Source organism: Salmo salar, chromosome ssa01 (assembly GCF_905237065.1).
Source record: "Salmo salar chromosome ssa01, Ssal_v3.1, whole genome shotgun sequence".
Taxonomy (NCBI): domain Eukaryota; kingdom Metazoa; phylum Chordata; class Actinopteri; order Salmoniformes; family Salmonidae; genus Salmo; species Salmo salar.
In genome coordinates, this window is record NC_059442.1 from 49236731 (window position 1) to 49250580 (window position 13850).

The following is a 13850-nucleotide window of genomic DNA, read 5'->3' on the forward strand; positions in this document are numbered from 1 at the left end:
AGGTTTCGAGGCTGACGTTTGGCAACTCGAACCTTCAGCTCCCTCCACAGATTTTCTATGGGATTAAGGTCTGGAGACTGGCTAGGCCACTCCAGGACCTTAATGTGCTTCTTCTTCAGCCACTCCTTTGTTGCTTTGGCCGTGTGTTTTGGGTCATTGTCATTCTGGAATACCCATCCACGACCCATTTTCAATGCCCTGGCTTAGGGAAGGAAGTTCTCACCCAAGATTTACCCAAGATTTACGGTACATCTGTCCATCGTCCCTTTGATGCGGTGAAGTTGCCCTGTCCCCTTAGCAGAAAAACACCACCAAAGCATAATGTTTCCACCTCCATGTTTGACGGTGGGGACGGTGTTCTTGGGGTCATTCCTCCTCCTCCAAACAAGGCGAGTTGAGTTGATGCCAAAGAGCTCCATTTTGGTCTCATCTGACCACGACACTTTCAGCCAGTTGTCCTCTGAATCATTCAGATGTTCATTGGCAAACTTCAGACAGGCATGTATATATGCTTTCTTGAGCAGGGGGACCTTGCGGGCGCTGCAGGATTTCAGGCCTTCACGGCGTAGTGTGTTACCAATTGTTTTCTTGGTGACTATGGTCCCAGCTGCCTTGAGATCAATGACAATATTTTCCCATGTAGTTCTGGGCTGATTCCTCACCATTCTCATGATCATTGCAACTCCACGAGGTGAGATCTTGCATGGAGCCCCAGGCCGAGGGAGTTTGACAGTTCTTTTGTGTTTCTTCCATTTGCAAATAATCGCACCAACTTTTGTCACCTTCTCACCAAGCTGCTTGGCGATGGTCTTGTAGCCCATTCCAGCCTTGTGTAGGTCTACAATCTTGTCCCTGACATCCTTGGAGAGCTCTTTGGTCTTGGCCATGGTGGAGAGTTTGGAATCTGATTAATTGATTGCTTCTGTGGACAGGTGTCTTTTATACTGGTAACAAACTGAGATTAGGAGCACTCCCTTTAAGAGTGTGCTCCTAATCTCAGCTCGCTACCTGTATAAAAGACACCTGGGAGCCAGAAATCTTTCTGATTGAGAGGGGGCCAAATACTTATTTCCCTCATTAAAATGCAAATCAATTTATACATTTTTTGACATGTGTTTTTCAGGATTTGTTTTTTGTTATTCTGTCTCTCACTGTTCAAATAAACCTACCATTAAAATTATAGACTGATCATTTCTTTGTCAGTGGGCAAACGTACAAAATCAGCAGGCGATCAAATACTTTTTTCCCTCACTGTAAATCTATGACGTTAAAATGCTTATTTTCCCTGTTCCATCTGACTGCACTGTCTCATCAACCCATCAGTTATAAACTTGATCTCCACTATAAAAACCATCTAGACATTATCTCACAATTTTTTTTAACTAACATTTAGTTTTCAACAGCAGAGATTTGTATAAACTGTATGTCTCTCCTTACTGTCTGTCTCTCCAACATTTGCAACATTGTTGGCTAGCTCCTCTGAACAACAGTGTCCTAACAAGAGAGCACATTTTCTCTGCCAGGAGAAATCATGCCTTATTAGCTCATTGTTATGGATGTATCCAAATAAATGTCACTGAAAAAAGCTTAAACAAATGCATCTACTTTTGTTATTCTTTCTGCACTGTTTGACGTGACTGTAAATTAACCGTAGTTGGCTAGCTAGCAAGCAAGGGATAAAAATCTTGCCAGCCAGTATGGCAATGGAACATTTAGAATGAACGACTGGGTCACGTCCATAGATACAAAACATAAAGAATGAACGACTGGGTCACGTCTCTGGCAACCGAACCAATAGAACGAATGACCAGCCGGCTTGGGTAGCAAGCTTAGATTTGTTTCGGGACTATAAATTGTGGAAGGATGAAATAGTATGAAGAAATTCATCAAAATAATGTTTTTAATGAAAAGATGTCAATCATATCATTATATGAACATATTGGTAACCAGTTGTATAAAAGGGATAATGCCCCATATATATCCTCCAAACACCGGCTTCTTGGGCATTATCACTTAAATATAGAACCATTTATTCTAAAAGTGTTACACACTCCTGTCAGTGTAAGAACATAAAAACCAACTATTGGAATAAATGTATCAACAGTTATTTGATTTCAATTTTCTCCTCGCATCTCACCGCGGTTGTAATAACAACTTTGTTTTCTGCAGTGCATAAATTAATTACACGCATTTAATAACCAAAATATCATTATATCCCCCTTTAATATCATAAATGCTGTTCACAAGGGAAGCTCTTAATAACGCACGGGCCGTAACTGGCCATTACCCGACTGTAATGATATTACAGACCCAATTACCCGCCATTAGACAGGCTTCTCTGCATCTTATGTGCGTTGATCCAATCCTACCCTCCTCTTCCAAATTTCAGCTGCAGTTTGGAGCCTCATTTTGCCTCTCCATAGAGACTCTGGCGTCTGCGCCGCGATGTCCCAGATGCGCTTTAAAACTAATTGAAAGGGTCCTGTGGTATATGTTTATCTGCGGAAGCTATATAAATCGTGGGACCCCTTGCTGTGAAGAAAATCAAAATTCTGGCCGTTGTAAATGTTGTGATATGCCAGCCCCTTGTAAAGTGGACCCGGTAACCCACCTAACGAGCAGTCAATCTCAAACCCAACAAAGAAGCAACCAAATAAAGAAGTGCGCCGGCTGTGTGTATGTGTGTGTTTATAGTCAGGGAATAACCACTGGTATAACAGCAGAGTAATCTGCAGGGGGAAAATATTTTAATTTTCAGATAGGCTACCTGGGAGAGTTGTTTCCCACCCGGGTCGGCCCCTGACACGTGCACGCACACACAACAAACACACACACACCGAGATGGTCCCACTCACAGTGAGAAGACAAAGCCACGGTAATCCGATTAGAACCAATTAGGCGTGAGATTCTAAAGGCAGCAAGAGCTGAAGCCTCAAAACACTGTAGACATTTGGGCACTCCCAGAGAGAGAGAGGGAGAGTGAGAGAGAGAGGTAGAGTAAAAGGAAAAGGAAGATGAACTCAGAGAGGGATGTTGAGGAGGAAAGAGGGGAGTGAGTAATAGCGAGAGTGAGAGAGGTTGTAGAGACAGTGGGACAGAGAGAGTGAAAGAGAGAAAAAGAGAGAGAGACTGTGACTGGAACTGGAACTGCCGGTTCCTGAGACAAATACGAAACTTATCGCGCCCTCTCAGCATCCTCTCCTCCTCGCTCCCTGGACCAGCACAAGACAAATACTCAGCAGGTATCTCAGACAGCGGGAATATCTATCAGATAGGCCTACCTACCATTTTCTATTATAGATAGGCTACATCTATTGTATATCATTTACAATAATTTATATTACTTTTATTGCGAGGCAACTGGGCATTATTTCTGATTTGTCTCTTTAAAACATTTGGTGAGTGCTGCCCTGTCTTATCCTAATGGACTATATTGATGAGGATTATTCTCAGCAAATAACTTTGGAGTGAGCACATGGCTTTCTTGTTATGTCATGTTTTATTCCAATGTTTTATAGCCTAATGGCATGGTTTGTTTACTTACCTTTATAGTTGGTTTATTTGGGTGAAGCGCGGGGAGTTTTGTGGAGTTTCTTTAGTTGATCTACTTTGTCATTTGTAATATCAACACTATAATAATTTCACTGATTACGCAGTTTGACTGATGTCAAATATCCATACAGACAACTTGGAAACATCTGGACCCGCTATTCTCTGATCTGCAGCTGAAATGATTTGGTTTATTTTCAGATTTCTCTGTGACATCGGGCTTTTGTCCACACAGATCCACAGATAAACGAAGCCACCTAGAAAACCATAATGTTTTACTTCCACTGTCCCCCTCAGCTGGATGGAGAATGTTGTCGGACTAATACACGTAAGTAGGCTAAACTGTAGCCTAAAATGCAGCAACTTTTGGCTGAGTCGCCATAGATAGGCTAGAACGTGTTGACAGTGGTTTTATCTGGGAAAAGCAGCCTTATAAATACTTCAGTCTATAACTTCTCTATCTTTGCAATCAAGTTCAAATATCTGTAGCCGAATGCTACCCCTGAATAGGCTGCAAGAAGAGTGGTTTAAGTTGTATGACTCTGCAATCATCTGAATAACATATTTGTATCACTTTTTAATTTGTTTCACAATTTCATTGTGGTAAATAAAGTGTGTGTGTGTGTGTGTGTGTGTGTGTGTGTGTGTGTGTGTGTGTGTGTGTGTGTGTGTGTGTGTGTGTTTGTGTGTGTGTGTATAGCCCCGGGGCTGAGGCAGGTGTGTTGTCCCGTCTGCAGCCACATATGTTTTGGTGTCTTGACCGGGCATCAATGTTTTCATGGCTCTAATAACATGAATACACTAGATCATAGTTCGTTTCAATGGGCCATCCTATTAACTCACATCCTAAAAATAAACAACTGCTTAATTAGTATTTTGTTTATTTAGGTTTGTTGTAAAAATAAGTTGCAAAGTGTTTGCATGTCGGGTTTTAAGTGCAAACAAATGAAAGTATAGTACATTTATTTATACCGACAAGTATTTTTATTGGAACATTTCTTAGATGATGTTGTTATGTTTCCAGTGAACACCAACGGGTTTCCCAACCATTCGTCAGCAGGTGATTTTGATGACGGCTTTCTGCGGAGAAAACAGCGTAGAAATAGAACAACATTTACGCTGCAACAGGTAGCAACCAATTATAAAACTCTGGACTGCTTAGAAATGTAACTCTGTAGACTACATGGTTATAATGAACTGAATCCAGTGTGAACAAAAACATGTGTCAAGCTAGCTAGGCTACACACATTTAATTTTACGATTAATGATTATTATGATGATGCTTAACATTATTTCCACCAGAAAAATAAAATGTATCACTTCCTTATTGCTTGCAGTTATTTTAGTTAATATCATTTTGTTGCCTAGTTCGGCTAGTCATCTTTCGCCTCTAAAAGTAGCCTAGACTACTTACCAAAACAGACATTTTGTAGATTTTGTAGATTTCGTTCAAAAACCATCACACCAAAATATACAATTGTGTGTTGTATTATGAATATGAATAATAAACTAGCATAACTTTAAAACAGCATATTATATTTTCCCCTTTCTCAGTTGGAGGCTTTGGAGGCTGTGTTCACGCAGACTCACTACCCCGATGTTTTCACACGTGAGGAACTGGCCATGAAGATCAACCTGACTGAGGCGCGTGTCCAGGTGAGCACACACACAAGGCACTGTCATTCTCTTGATGCACTTTAATAATTTATCCACTTCGATCTAAAGTCCCCTGTTTTGGGGACCTGCATGGTTCTGGTACCAGTTCCGACCGGCATTTTCACTTATAAAGCAATCTGTGGACACCATAGATTGGAATGGCTTGCATAGAGCAGTAGCCCTGATTCTCACAGACACATATATATGGTGTATAGCAGGATGTGAAATCTGACACCACTTGAAGCTGAGATGTTCCTTCTACCATTTAATTCGCTTTTCCAACTGTCCATCAACTCCAGGCTGAACCCTATGTCACAGCCCTATCAACACATATGCCTCTAAACCTTTCATCATAATGCAGTGGAAGAGACTGATTCCGTTGCTGTAGCTCATTCAGAGATCGATTTATAGCCAGTAATCTAAAATAATACATCGATTTTAAACAAAATACACATTCTGTTTGTCATAGATGGACAAGATTAATATGAGCTGAAAGGTGAGTTCCTACCGAGTTCAGGAAGCCAAGCTAGAGCTCTGTGAGATGTTCACAGCTATGGGGGCAGATGTTTTGATCAAGAGAGACCTTTAGAAAATATGGACATTTTCTCTAACACTAAATATACAAATATGTATTTTACTGTTTTATGGAAGGTGAAATCTCATAGTTAATCATTTTAGAAATGTATTATATTATATTTAGAACAGAAATAAGTAATTTGAAGTCTTATTCGTACAGTTTTGTTGAATAGGAAATACATCATATAAAATATTTCATATTTTCATATTTTTATCAAATATGTACTGTGTACTTGAGCTTGTGTCCTCAAAAGTGACTACACACTGGCAATGTATAAATATTTTTTACCAGAAAGGTGAGATTTTAACCTTTCTTGGAGTATGCATCATTACCAGTTATTGTTTATGGCCCTCTCATGAGAAATTATTACTTTTGGTGATTAAGTAGATTACATTTTCGATTACATTAAGTTACATTTAAGACGTTTTAATAACATCAACATAATGGTGAATATTAGATTAAGTTGATTAATCGGTCATTCATAATTAACCAGCGATAATGTTCTTCACTAATTTGTCGACATCTCAAAGGCTAACAAAAAAGACATCATCCATGCGTGTCCATTTCCATGTCTCGGAAAAAAAGAAGCATCAGGGATGCTTTTAAAGACAGCAGTAGATAAAAATGTTAAGACAGCATTTAGGATGTGCACGCTCGCACCCACACACACACATACACAAACACACCTTAACATTATTTAAAAATTTGTCCATTTATATTCTGCCCCTGCCCTCCACATATGCGTGGTTATAAACTTGTTCAGTTGTAATTGAATTCAGTGTGTCCTGTATGTAATTCCATGCATTCCTGATTTGCTTTTGGGGTTTGTTGTGAGCGCAGATCTAATTGTAGGAAATATAATAGTTAGGCTTTGCTTCCCCTGGGTCATCTTACTATCGCTTAAAGCCGACAGCGCGCTGCATAATAGAATCCCGAGCTGTAAATTAGGGATTGTAAACAAATTATTCTGTTCTAATCCGATTACAGCATTCTTATTATTAAATCTGAACATGAATCGGATGCAGCATACAGGGACATTATTATTAGAAAATAAATGTCCTTTCTGTTGTAGTGTTGGATGGCTTGTCTTTATGTGCATGTCAATGGATTTCCCCCCTCCTTAAAGCAGCAGCCAAATGGAGATTAATGTAGCAATTACCGGCCATTCAGAGGGACGGGATCACGACTCTTAGCTGTAAGGTGCTGTAAGGTGCAGGGGTGAGATAGTAGTCTCACAATGACAGCAAGCCGCCATATTGTTGTCCTGTCACTAAACCAAACTGTTGTCCTTTTCTTTTATATCGACTGAATGCGATTCGTTTTGTTTGGATGCTGACATCATTGTACCTCGGCTCGTCACACAATAGTGACTGTTCTGTCCCGCGTGCAGGTTGCATGCAGTCATTCTGATTCGCACTCCCGTCCAACCCATTCCATTCACACACATCATGATTAATGCGTGCGCGAGCGCAGTCTTAATCAAATCTGATGTTGTCAAACAATCACTAAATAGGGGAATAAATGACTTAATCACAGTTCTCTCACTCAGGCGCCCGACTGTTATTGGGAAGTCATTAAAATATGATAATGAAAAATTGCTCAATTAAATGTTGTTATAGGAAATGACCTTCATTCAATTAGGATATAGTAGTTGGCAGTATGTAGCGGGCTAGAGACTATGGGTGGGAGAAGTTTGGGAGAAGTTGCAGTGCAAAGTCATTCAGGCAGAGAGCTTTAGTCCAACACACACACACACACACATGCACACACATGCACACAAACACAGGGACTTCTATACCTTTATATTATCATGAACCAAAAATGACATTCATTTTTTTATACATTGGATAATAAGATAGTTAAATCACCATATTTCGGTGCAGAGACATGATTCATGAAATCTGTCAATTTTCTGACCGACTGTATCATACCTTCCACTCCTGGGTGCATAAATATAAAGATGTTGGTCAGTGTCTCTTTTGAAAATAGATTTTATCTCGATGAGACTAAACAACACGTCAACATACAAAAGCAGGTATTCATTAGACTACTTTAAATTGCACAAAGGAGAGAGCAACATTTCATTTTTTACTCCTCTCCTCCTGTCTAGGTGTGGTTCCAGAATCGTAGGGCCAAGTGGAGGAAGACGCAGAGAGGAAATTCAGACCCCGACGGAGGTAAGGAGCAGATTAACGAGGGAGGCACTCCTCCGTCCAGGAGTCTGAACTCCCAGTCTCCTGTGGACCAGAGCAGGAAACAGAAGGAACCTCTGGAGATGCAGCAGAGGTGAGAGAACAGGGATGGGGACACAGATGGGGACAGAGATGAGTTTCTGGGGAGTGTTCCCCTTCAGAGTTAGGCCTCTTCTCCCATTACAAGTTTTTACCAGTGGTCGGTGACCTTGACACTGTACACTGTCATGGGGTATTGAATGCCTGAATTTGGGGATTCTGATCTTGCCACTGTCCATGGTGCTGAAATCTCGCTCTCCCTGTGGCCAGTAATGTTGCAGCTGTACCTCATGGCAGCTGTCCACTGTTACTTGATGCTGAACAACAGATCACAGGTGTCTGAGTGTGCAGCTGTCCGTGGTGCTGAAATTGCAGATCACATTTATTTGCTTGTTGTTTACATCGGACCTTCCACACGTGATTAATTCACCACAAATAGTAACCCACTCATCTTCCCCTCCTCTCTCCTCCTCACTCCTCTTCACTTTCCTTCAGTTGCAGGATAACCATAATCTCTTATCTCTGCTCTGAGTCATTTTAAACTAACCTCAATCCTCTCTCTCCCCCCAGTATAAACCGAGCCGTAGGTCCTGGTGGGCCGTTCTTTCCATCCTGTCTACCAGGGACCCTCCTGAACTCAGCCACCTATGCCCAGGCTCTGTCGCATGTTGCCACAATGAAGGGTACGCAAGATTCACAACGTGGCGCAGTGTTGCAATGTTGTTTTTCATCACAAAAGGGGTGGCTTTTATATATGCTGCGGCATTCAACATACTTTTGTACTACCTGAAATTTGAGATGTGCCATATCATTCCTTCCGCAGCTGTGGGTGCAGTGTTGTCACTTGATTCCTTGATCTGATCTATAGGCTATATAGGCTATTCATCAAAGTAGTGTATTTTGCATTGATAACCAAATGTAATCTCAGCAACTGTTCAAACAGTAAACCAAACAACAAGAATCCACAGCTATTTTGTTTAGAAGTAATAACTGGTCATTCCAGGCTATTGTGAAACTAGCTAGACGTGTTTTTTTCTCTGTGAACTAAACATGATGACGCTCTATTTTGAGCCGATACTGGAATGAATACACAAGCAGCATATCAAACTGGGATAATGTTTTACGCTAAACCGTCAATATAATATACAATATATGACCAAAGGTATGTGGACACCTGCTCGTTGAACATCTCATTCCAATATCATGGGCATTAATATGGAGTTGGTCCCCCCTTTGCTGCTATAACAGCCTCCATTCTTCTGGGAAGGCTTTCACTAGATGCTGGAACATTGCTGTAGGGACTTGCTTCCATTCAGCCACAAGAGCATTAGTGAGGTCGGGCACTGATGTTGGGCGATCAGGCCTGGCTCACAGTCAGAGTTCCAATTCATCCCAAAGGTGTTTGATGGTGTTGAGGTCAGGGCTCTGTGCAGCCCAGTCAAATTCTTCCACATCAATCTTGACAAACCATTGCTGTATGGTCTTCGCTTTGTGCACGGGGGAATTGTCATGCTGGAACAGGAAAGGGCCTTCCCAAAACTGTGACCACGAAGTTGGAAGTACAGAATCATCTAGAATGTCATTGTATGATGAAGCGTTAAGATTTCCCTTTACCAGAACTAAGGGGCCTAGCCCGAACCATGAAAAACAGCTCCAGACCATTATTCCTCCTCCACCAAACTTTACAGTTGGCACTATGCATTTGGCAGGTAGCGTTATCCTGGCATCCACCAAACCCAGATTCATCCGTCGGACTGCCAGATGGTGAAGCGTGAGTCCAATGGCGGCGAGCTTTACACCAATCAAGCTGACGCTTGTCATTGCGCATGGTGATCTTGGGGTTGTGTGAGGCTGCTCGGCCATAGAAACCCATTTCATGAAGCTCCCGACGAACAGTTATTGTGCTGACATTGCTTCCAGAGGCAGTTTGGAACACGGTAGTGAGTGTTGCAACTGAGGACAGGCGATTTTTACGCGTTATGCGCTTCAGCACTCGGCGGTCCCGTTCTCTGAGCTTGTGTGGCCTACCACTTCGCGCCTGAGCCATTGTTGCTCCTAGACGTTTCTGCTTCAGAATAACAGCACTTACAGTTGACCGGCGCAGTTCTAGCTAGGCAGAAATTTGACGCACTGACTTGTTGGAAAGGTGGTATCCTATGACAATGCCACGTTGAAAGTCACTGAGCTATTAAGTAAGACCATTCTCCTGCCAATGTTTGTCTATGGAGATTACATGGCTGTGTGCTAGATTTTATACACCTGTCAGCAACGGGTGTGGTTGAAATAGCTGAATCCACCAATCTGAAGGGGTGTCCACATTTTTGTATGTATAGTGTATACAGTGGGGGGAAAAAGTATTTGATCCCCTGCTGATTTTGTACGTTTCCCACTGATAAAGATAGGATCAGTCTATAATTTTAATGGTAGGTTTATTTGAACAGTAAGAGACAGAATAGCAACAAAAATATCCAGAAAAACGCATGTCAAAAATTTTATAAATTGATTTGCATTTTAATGAGGGAAATAAGTATTTGACCCCCTCTCAATCAGAAAGATTTCTGGCTCCCAGGTGTCTTTTATACATTAGGAGCACACTCTTAAAGGGAGTGCTCCTAACCACAGCTTGTTACCTGTAAAAAAGACACCTGTCCACAGAAGCAATCAATCAATCAGATTACAAACTCTCCACCATGGCCAAGACCAAAGAGCTCTCCAAGGATGTCAGGGACAAGATTGTAGACCTACACAAGGCTGGAATGGGCTACAAGACCATCGCCAAGAAGCTTGGTGAGAAGGTGACAACATTTGGTGCGATTATTCGCAAATGGAAGAAACACAAAAGAACTGTCAATATCCCTCGGCCTGGGGCTCCATGCAAGATCTCACCTCATGGGGTTGCAATGATCATGATAACGGTGAGGAATCAGCCCAGAACTACATGGGAGGATCTTGTCAATAATTTCAAGGCAGCTGGGACCATAGTCACCAAGCAAACAATAGGTAACACACTACGCCGTGAAGGACTGAAATCCTGCAGCACCCGCAAGGTCCCCCTGCTCAAGAATATATATACATGCCTGTCTGAAGTTTGCCAATGAACATCTGAATGATTCAGAGGACAACTGGTGAAAGTGTTGTGGTCAGATGAGACCAAAATGGAGCTCTTTGGCATCAACTCAACTCGCCGTGTTTGGAGGAGGAGGAATGCTGCCTATGACCCCAAGAACACCATATCCACCGTCAAACATGGAGTTGGAAACATTATGGTTTGGGGGTGTTTTTCTGCTAAGGGGACAGGACAACTTCACCGCATCAAAGGGACGATGGACCCCCGTGTACCGTCATGTACCGTCAAATCTTGGGTGAGAACATCCTTCCCTCAGCCAGGGCATTGAAAATGGGTCGTGGATGGGTATTCCAGCATGACAATGAACCAAAACACACGGCCAAGGCAACAAAGGAGTGGCTCAAGAAGAAGCACATTAAGGTCCTGGAGTGGCCTAGCCAGTCTCCAGACCTTTATCCCATCGAAAATCTGTGGAGGGAGCTGAAGGTTCGAGTTGCCAAACGTCAGCCTCGAAACCTTAATGACTTGGAGAAGAACTGCAAAGAGGAGTGGGACAAAATCCCTCCTGAGATGTGTGCAAACCTGGTGGCCAACTACAAGAAACGTCTGACCTCTGTGATTGCCAACAAGGGTTTTGCCACCAAGTACTAAGTCATGTTTTGCAGAGGGGTCAAATACTTATTTCCCCCATTAAAATGTAAATCATTTAATAACATTTTTGACATGTGTTTTTCTGGATTTTTTTGTTGTTATTCTGTCTCTCACTGTTCAAATAAACCTACCATTAAAATTATAGACTGATCATTTCTTTGTCAGTGGGCAAACGTACAAAATCAGCAGGGGATCAAATACTTTTTTCCCCCAGATTGACGGAGAGAAGCTTGTAGTAACCTTAACAGTTAACACAACTAATGGTAAGAGGAGAGGAGTAGGCAAGTGATGGTGATGATGATGATGGTGGTGGCAATGATAGACATACCCTACTGTATTTGTAAGAAACCCTAAAACAATTTCCTGACCCTGACCTTTGTGTTTATTTATTTATTGTGTGTGTGTGTGTGTGTGTGTGTGTGTGTGTGTGTGTGTGTGTGTGTGTGTGTGTGTGTGTGTGTAACCAGGAGGTGGTCTTTGCTCTTGCTGTGTTCCTGACCCCATGGGCCTGTCCTTCTTGCCCCCCTACGGTTGTCAGGGCAACCGTACAGCCAGCGTGGCAGCCCTGCGGATGAAGGCCCGTGAGCACTCTGAGGCCGTCCTGCAGTCAGCAAACCTGCTGGGGAATGGCCATGGGCATGGCGCTGGAGTAGGAGGCCTGTCCAGGGTCGGTGTGTCCGGGGATGGGTTGAAAAGGCCCAGGATGGAACCTGCCCTGGGAGTCATATCTGGATCAGTGTCGTGTGTTTCTGGAGCCGTGCGGAGAGGAGCAGGGGGCGGACTTACTCTCAGCCCAGGCTCCAAGGCACCAACTCAGGGTAGCGGGTCTGACATGCACCCCCTCTGCCCCAAGGAACCACTGGAGAAAAAGTGAGTGTGTGTGTCTGTGTTCGCTGCCCAGAGGAAACAGACGTACGGACAGTGAGGATGTACAGACAGACTGACGGACTGGGACTATAACTCCTGTAGTGTGACTGTGCCTGTTGTTATGACCACTTTCCCTCTCCCTACTCCTCCTAAAGCACAACTATGGACCTATTTCTACTGGAACAGGGTGAGGAGTGGGTACCCAGATATCATACTATATGGATTTAACTATCAAGATATTTATTTGATTGTGATTTATTTCTGGTGGGTGAATATTGCTGAATGCCGTGGGGCTGTTGCTGAACCATTATAATGGACTCTATATGGGCTCTTTGTAAGGGATAACTTGAATACATTGTGTGTGTGTTTGCGTGTGTTTGTGTGTGTGTGCTTGTGTGTATGCGTGTGTGAACAGAGAACCTGGCTGATGTGAATCTGAGGCATTTCTCTTTCTCTCTCATCTTGGCTACACACTCTTCCTTGTGTATTATTAGAGTATTGTGTTACAGAACGTCACCAGACAATGTAACATGTTGTGTTTGTATTCTTATGACCACATGTAAAACACAATGTGAAATATTGACGATTCCATTGTTTTCACTGGAGCTATTGTCATTATTGTTCAGGTTTTCAGGCTAGTGACCAGAGAGAACTCCAACTAATTATTTATTTATCTTGTTTAACTGACAGGGACAGTGCACATGAATCAACATATACATTTCACATCAGTTGAAGCTGATGTTGCTTCGCTGTCCCTTGGCTAATAGATATGATACAACAGTTGTGTTGATATCAGGGCTGTTGCTAATATTTATTCAGTCTGTTAGCACTTCTGTGGTGTTACTAGCGTTAGCCGAACCCAGATCACTTTAGTCCTGTTGTCTAAAACAATTAAAGATGTATTGTCTTCTGTTGCCTCCCGCCACAGCCATCTGCTCCTATCCATTATTCATCAGCTTCCCTTAAAGCTAGAGAGACGAGAGCGATCATTGTTCTTATTATTTATTTACTTTTAGGAACGCCAACGCCACTCACTGCTTTTCTTTTCTCTCTCTCTCTCTCTCCCTCTCTCACTCTCTGTCTCTTACTGCCTCTCTCTAGCCTTCTCCACCTCTCCCTCTCTCTCACATGCCTCCCCCTCTCTCTCGCTCTCTCTCTCTCTCTCTCTCATGAGATGCATCGCCAGGTTTCAATAACCCATTGAACATGATACATGCTAATTATTAATGCCTAAATGTATATTTACAAAACA

General features: G+C 42.5%; 1 protein-coding gene across 1 annotated transcript; it reads left to right on the forward strand.

Annotated features, from left to right (window-relative positions):
• The first annotated feature begins 3819 nt into the window (after positions 1-3819).
• On the forward strand, positions 3820-13645 carry LOC106605245 (dorsal root ganglia homeobox protein). Its single transcript, XM_045694644.1, has 6 exons — positions 3820-3859; positions 4574-4677; positions 5104-5205; positions 7893-8068; positions 8584-8696; positions 12199-13645. The coding sequence occupies exons 1-6, from the start codon at positions 3820-3822 to the stop codon at positions 12603-12605; spliced, it is 942 nt and encodes a 313-aa protein (XP_045550600.1). The 3' UTR covers positions 12606-13645.
• The last annotated feature ends 205 nt before the right edge of the window (positions 13646-13850 follow it).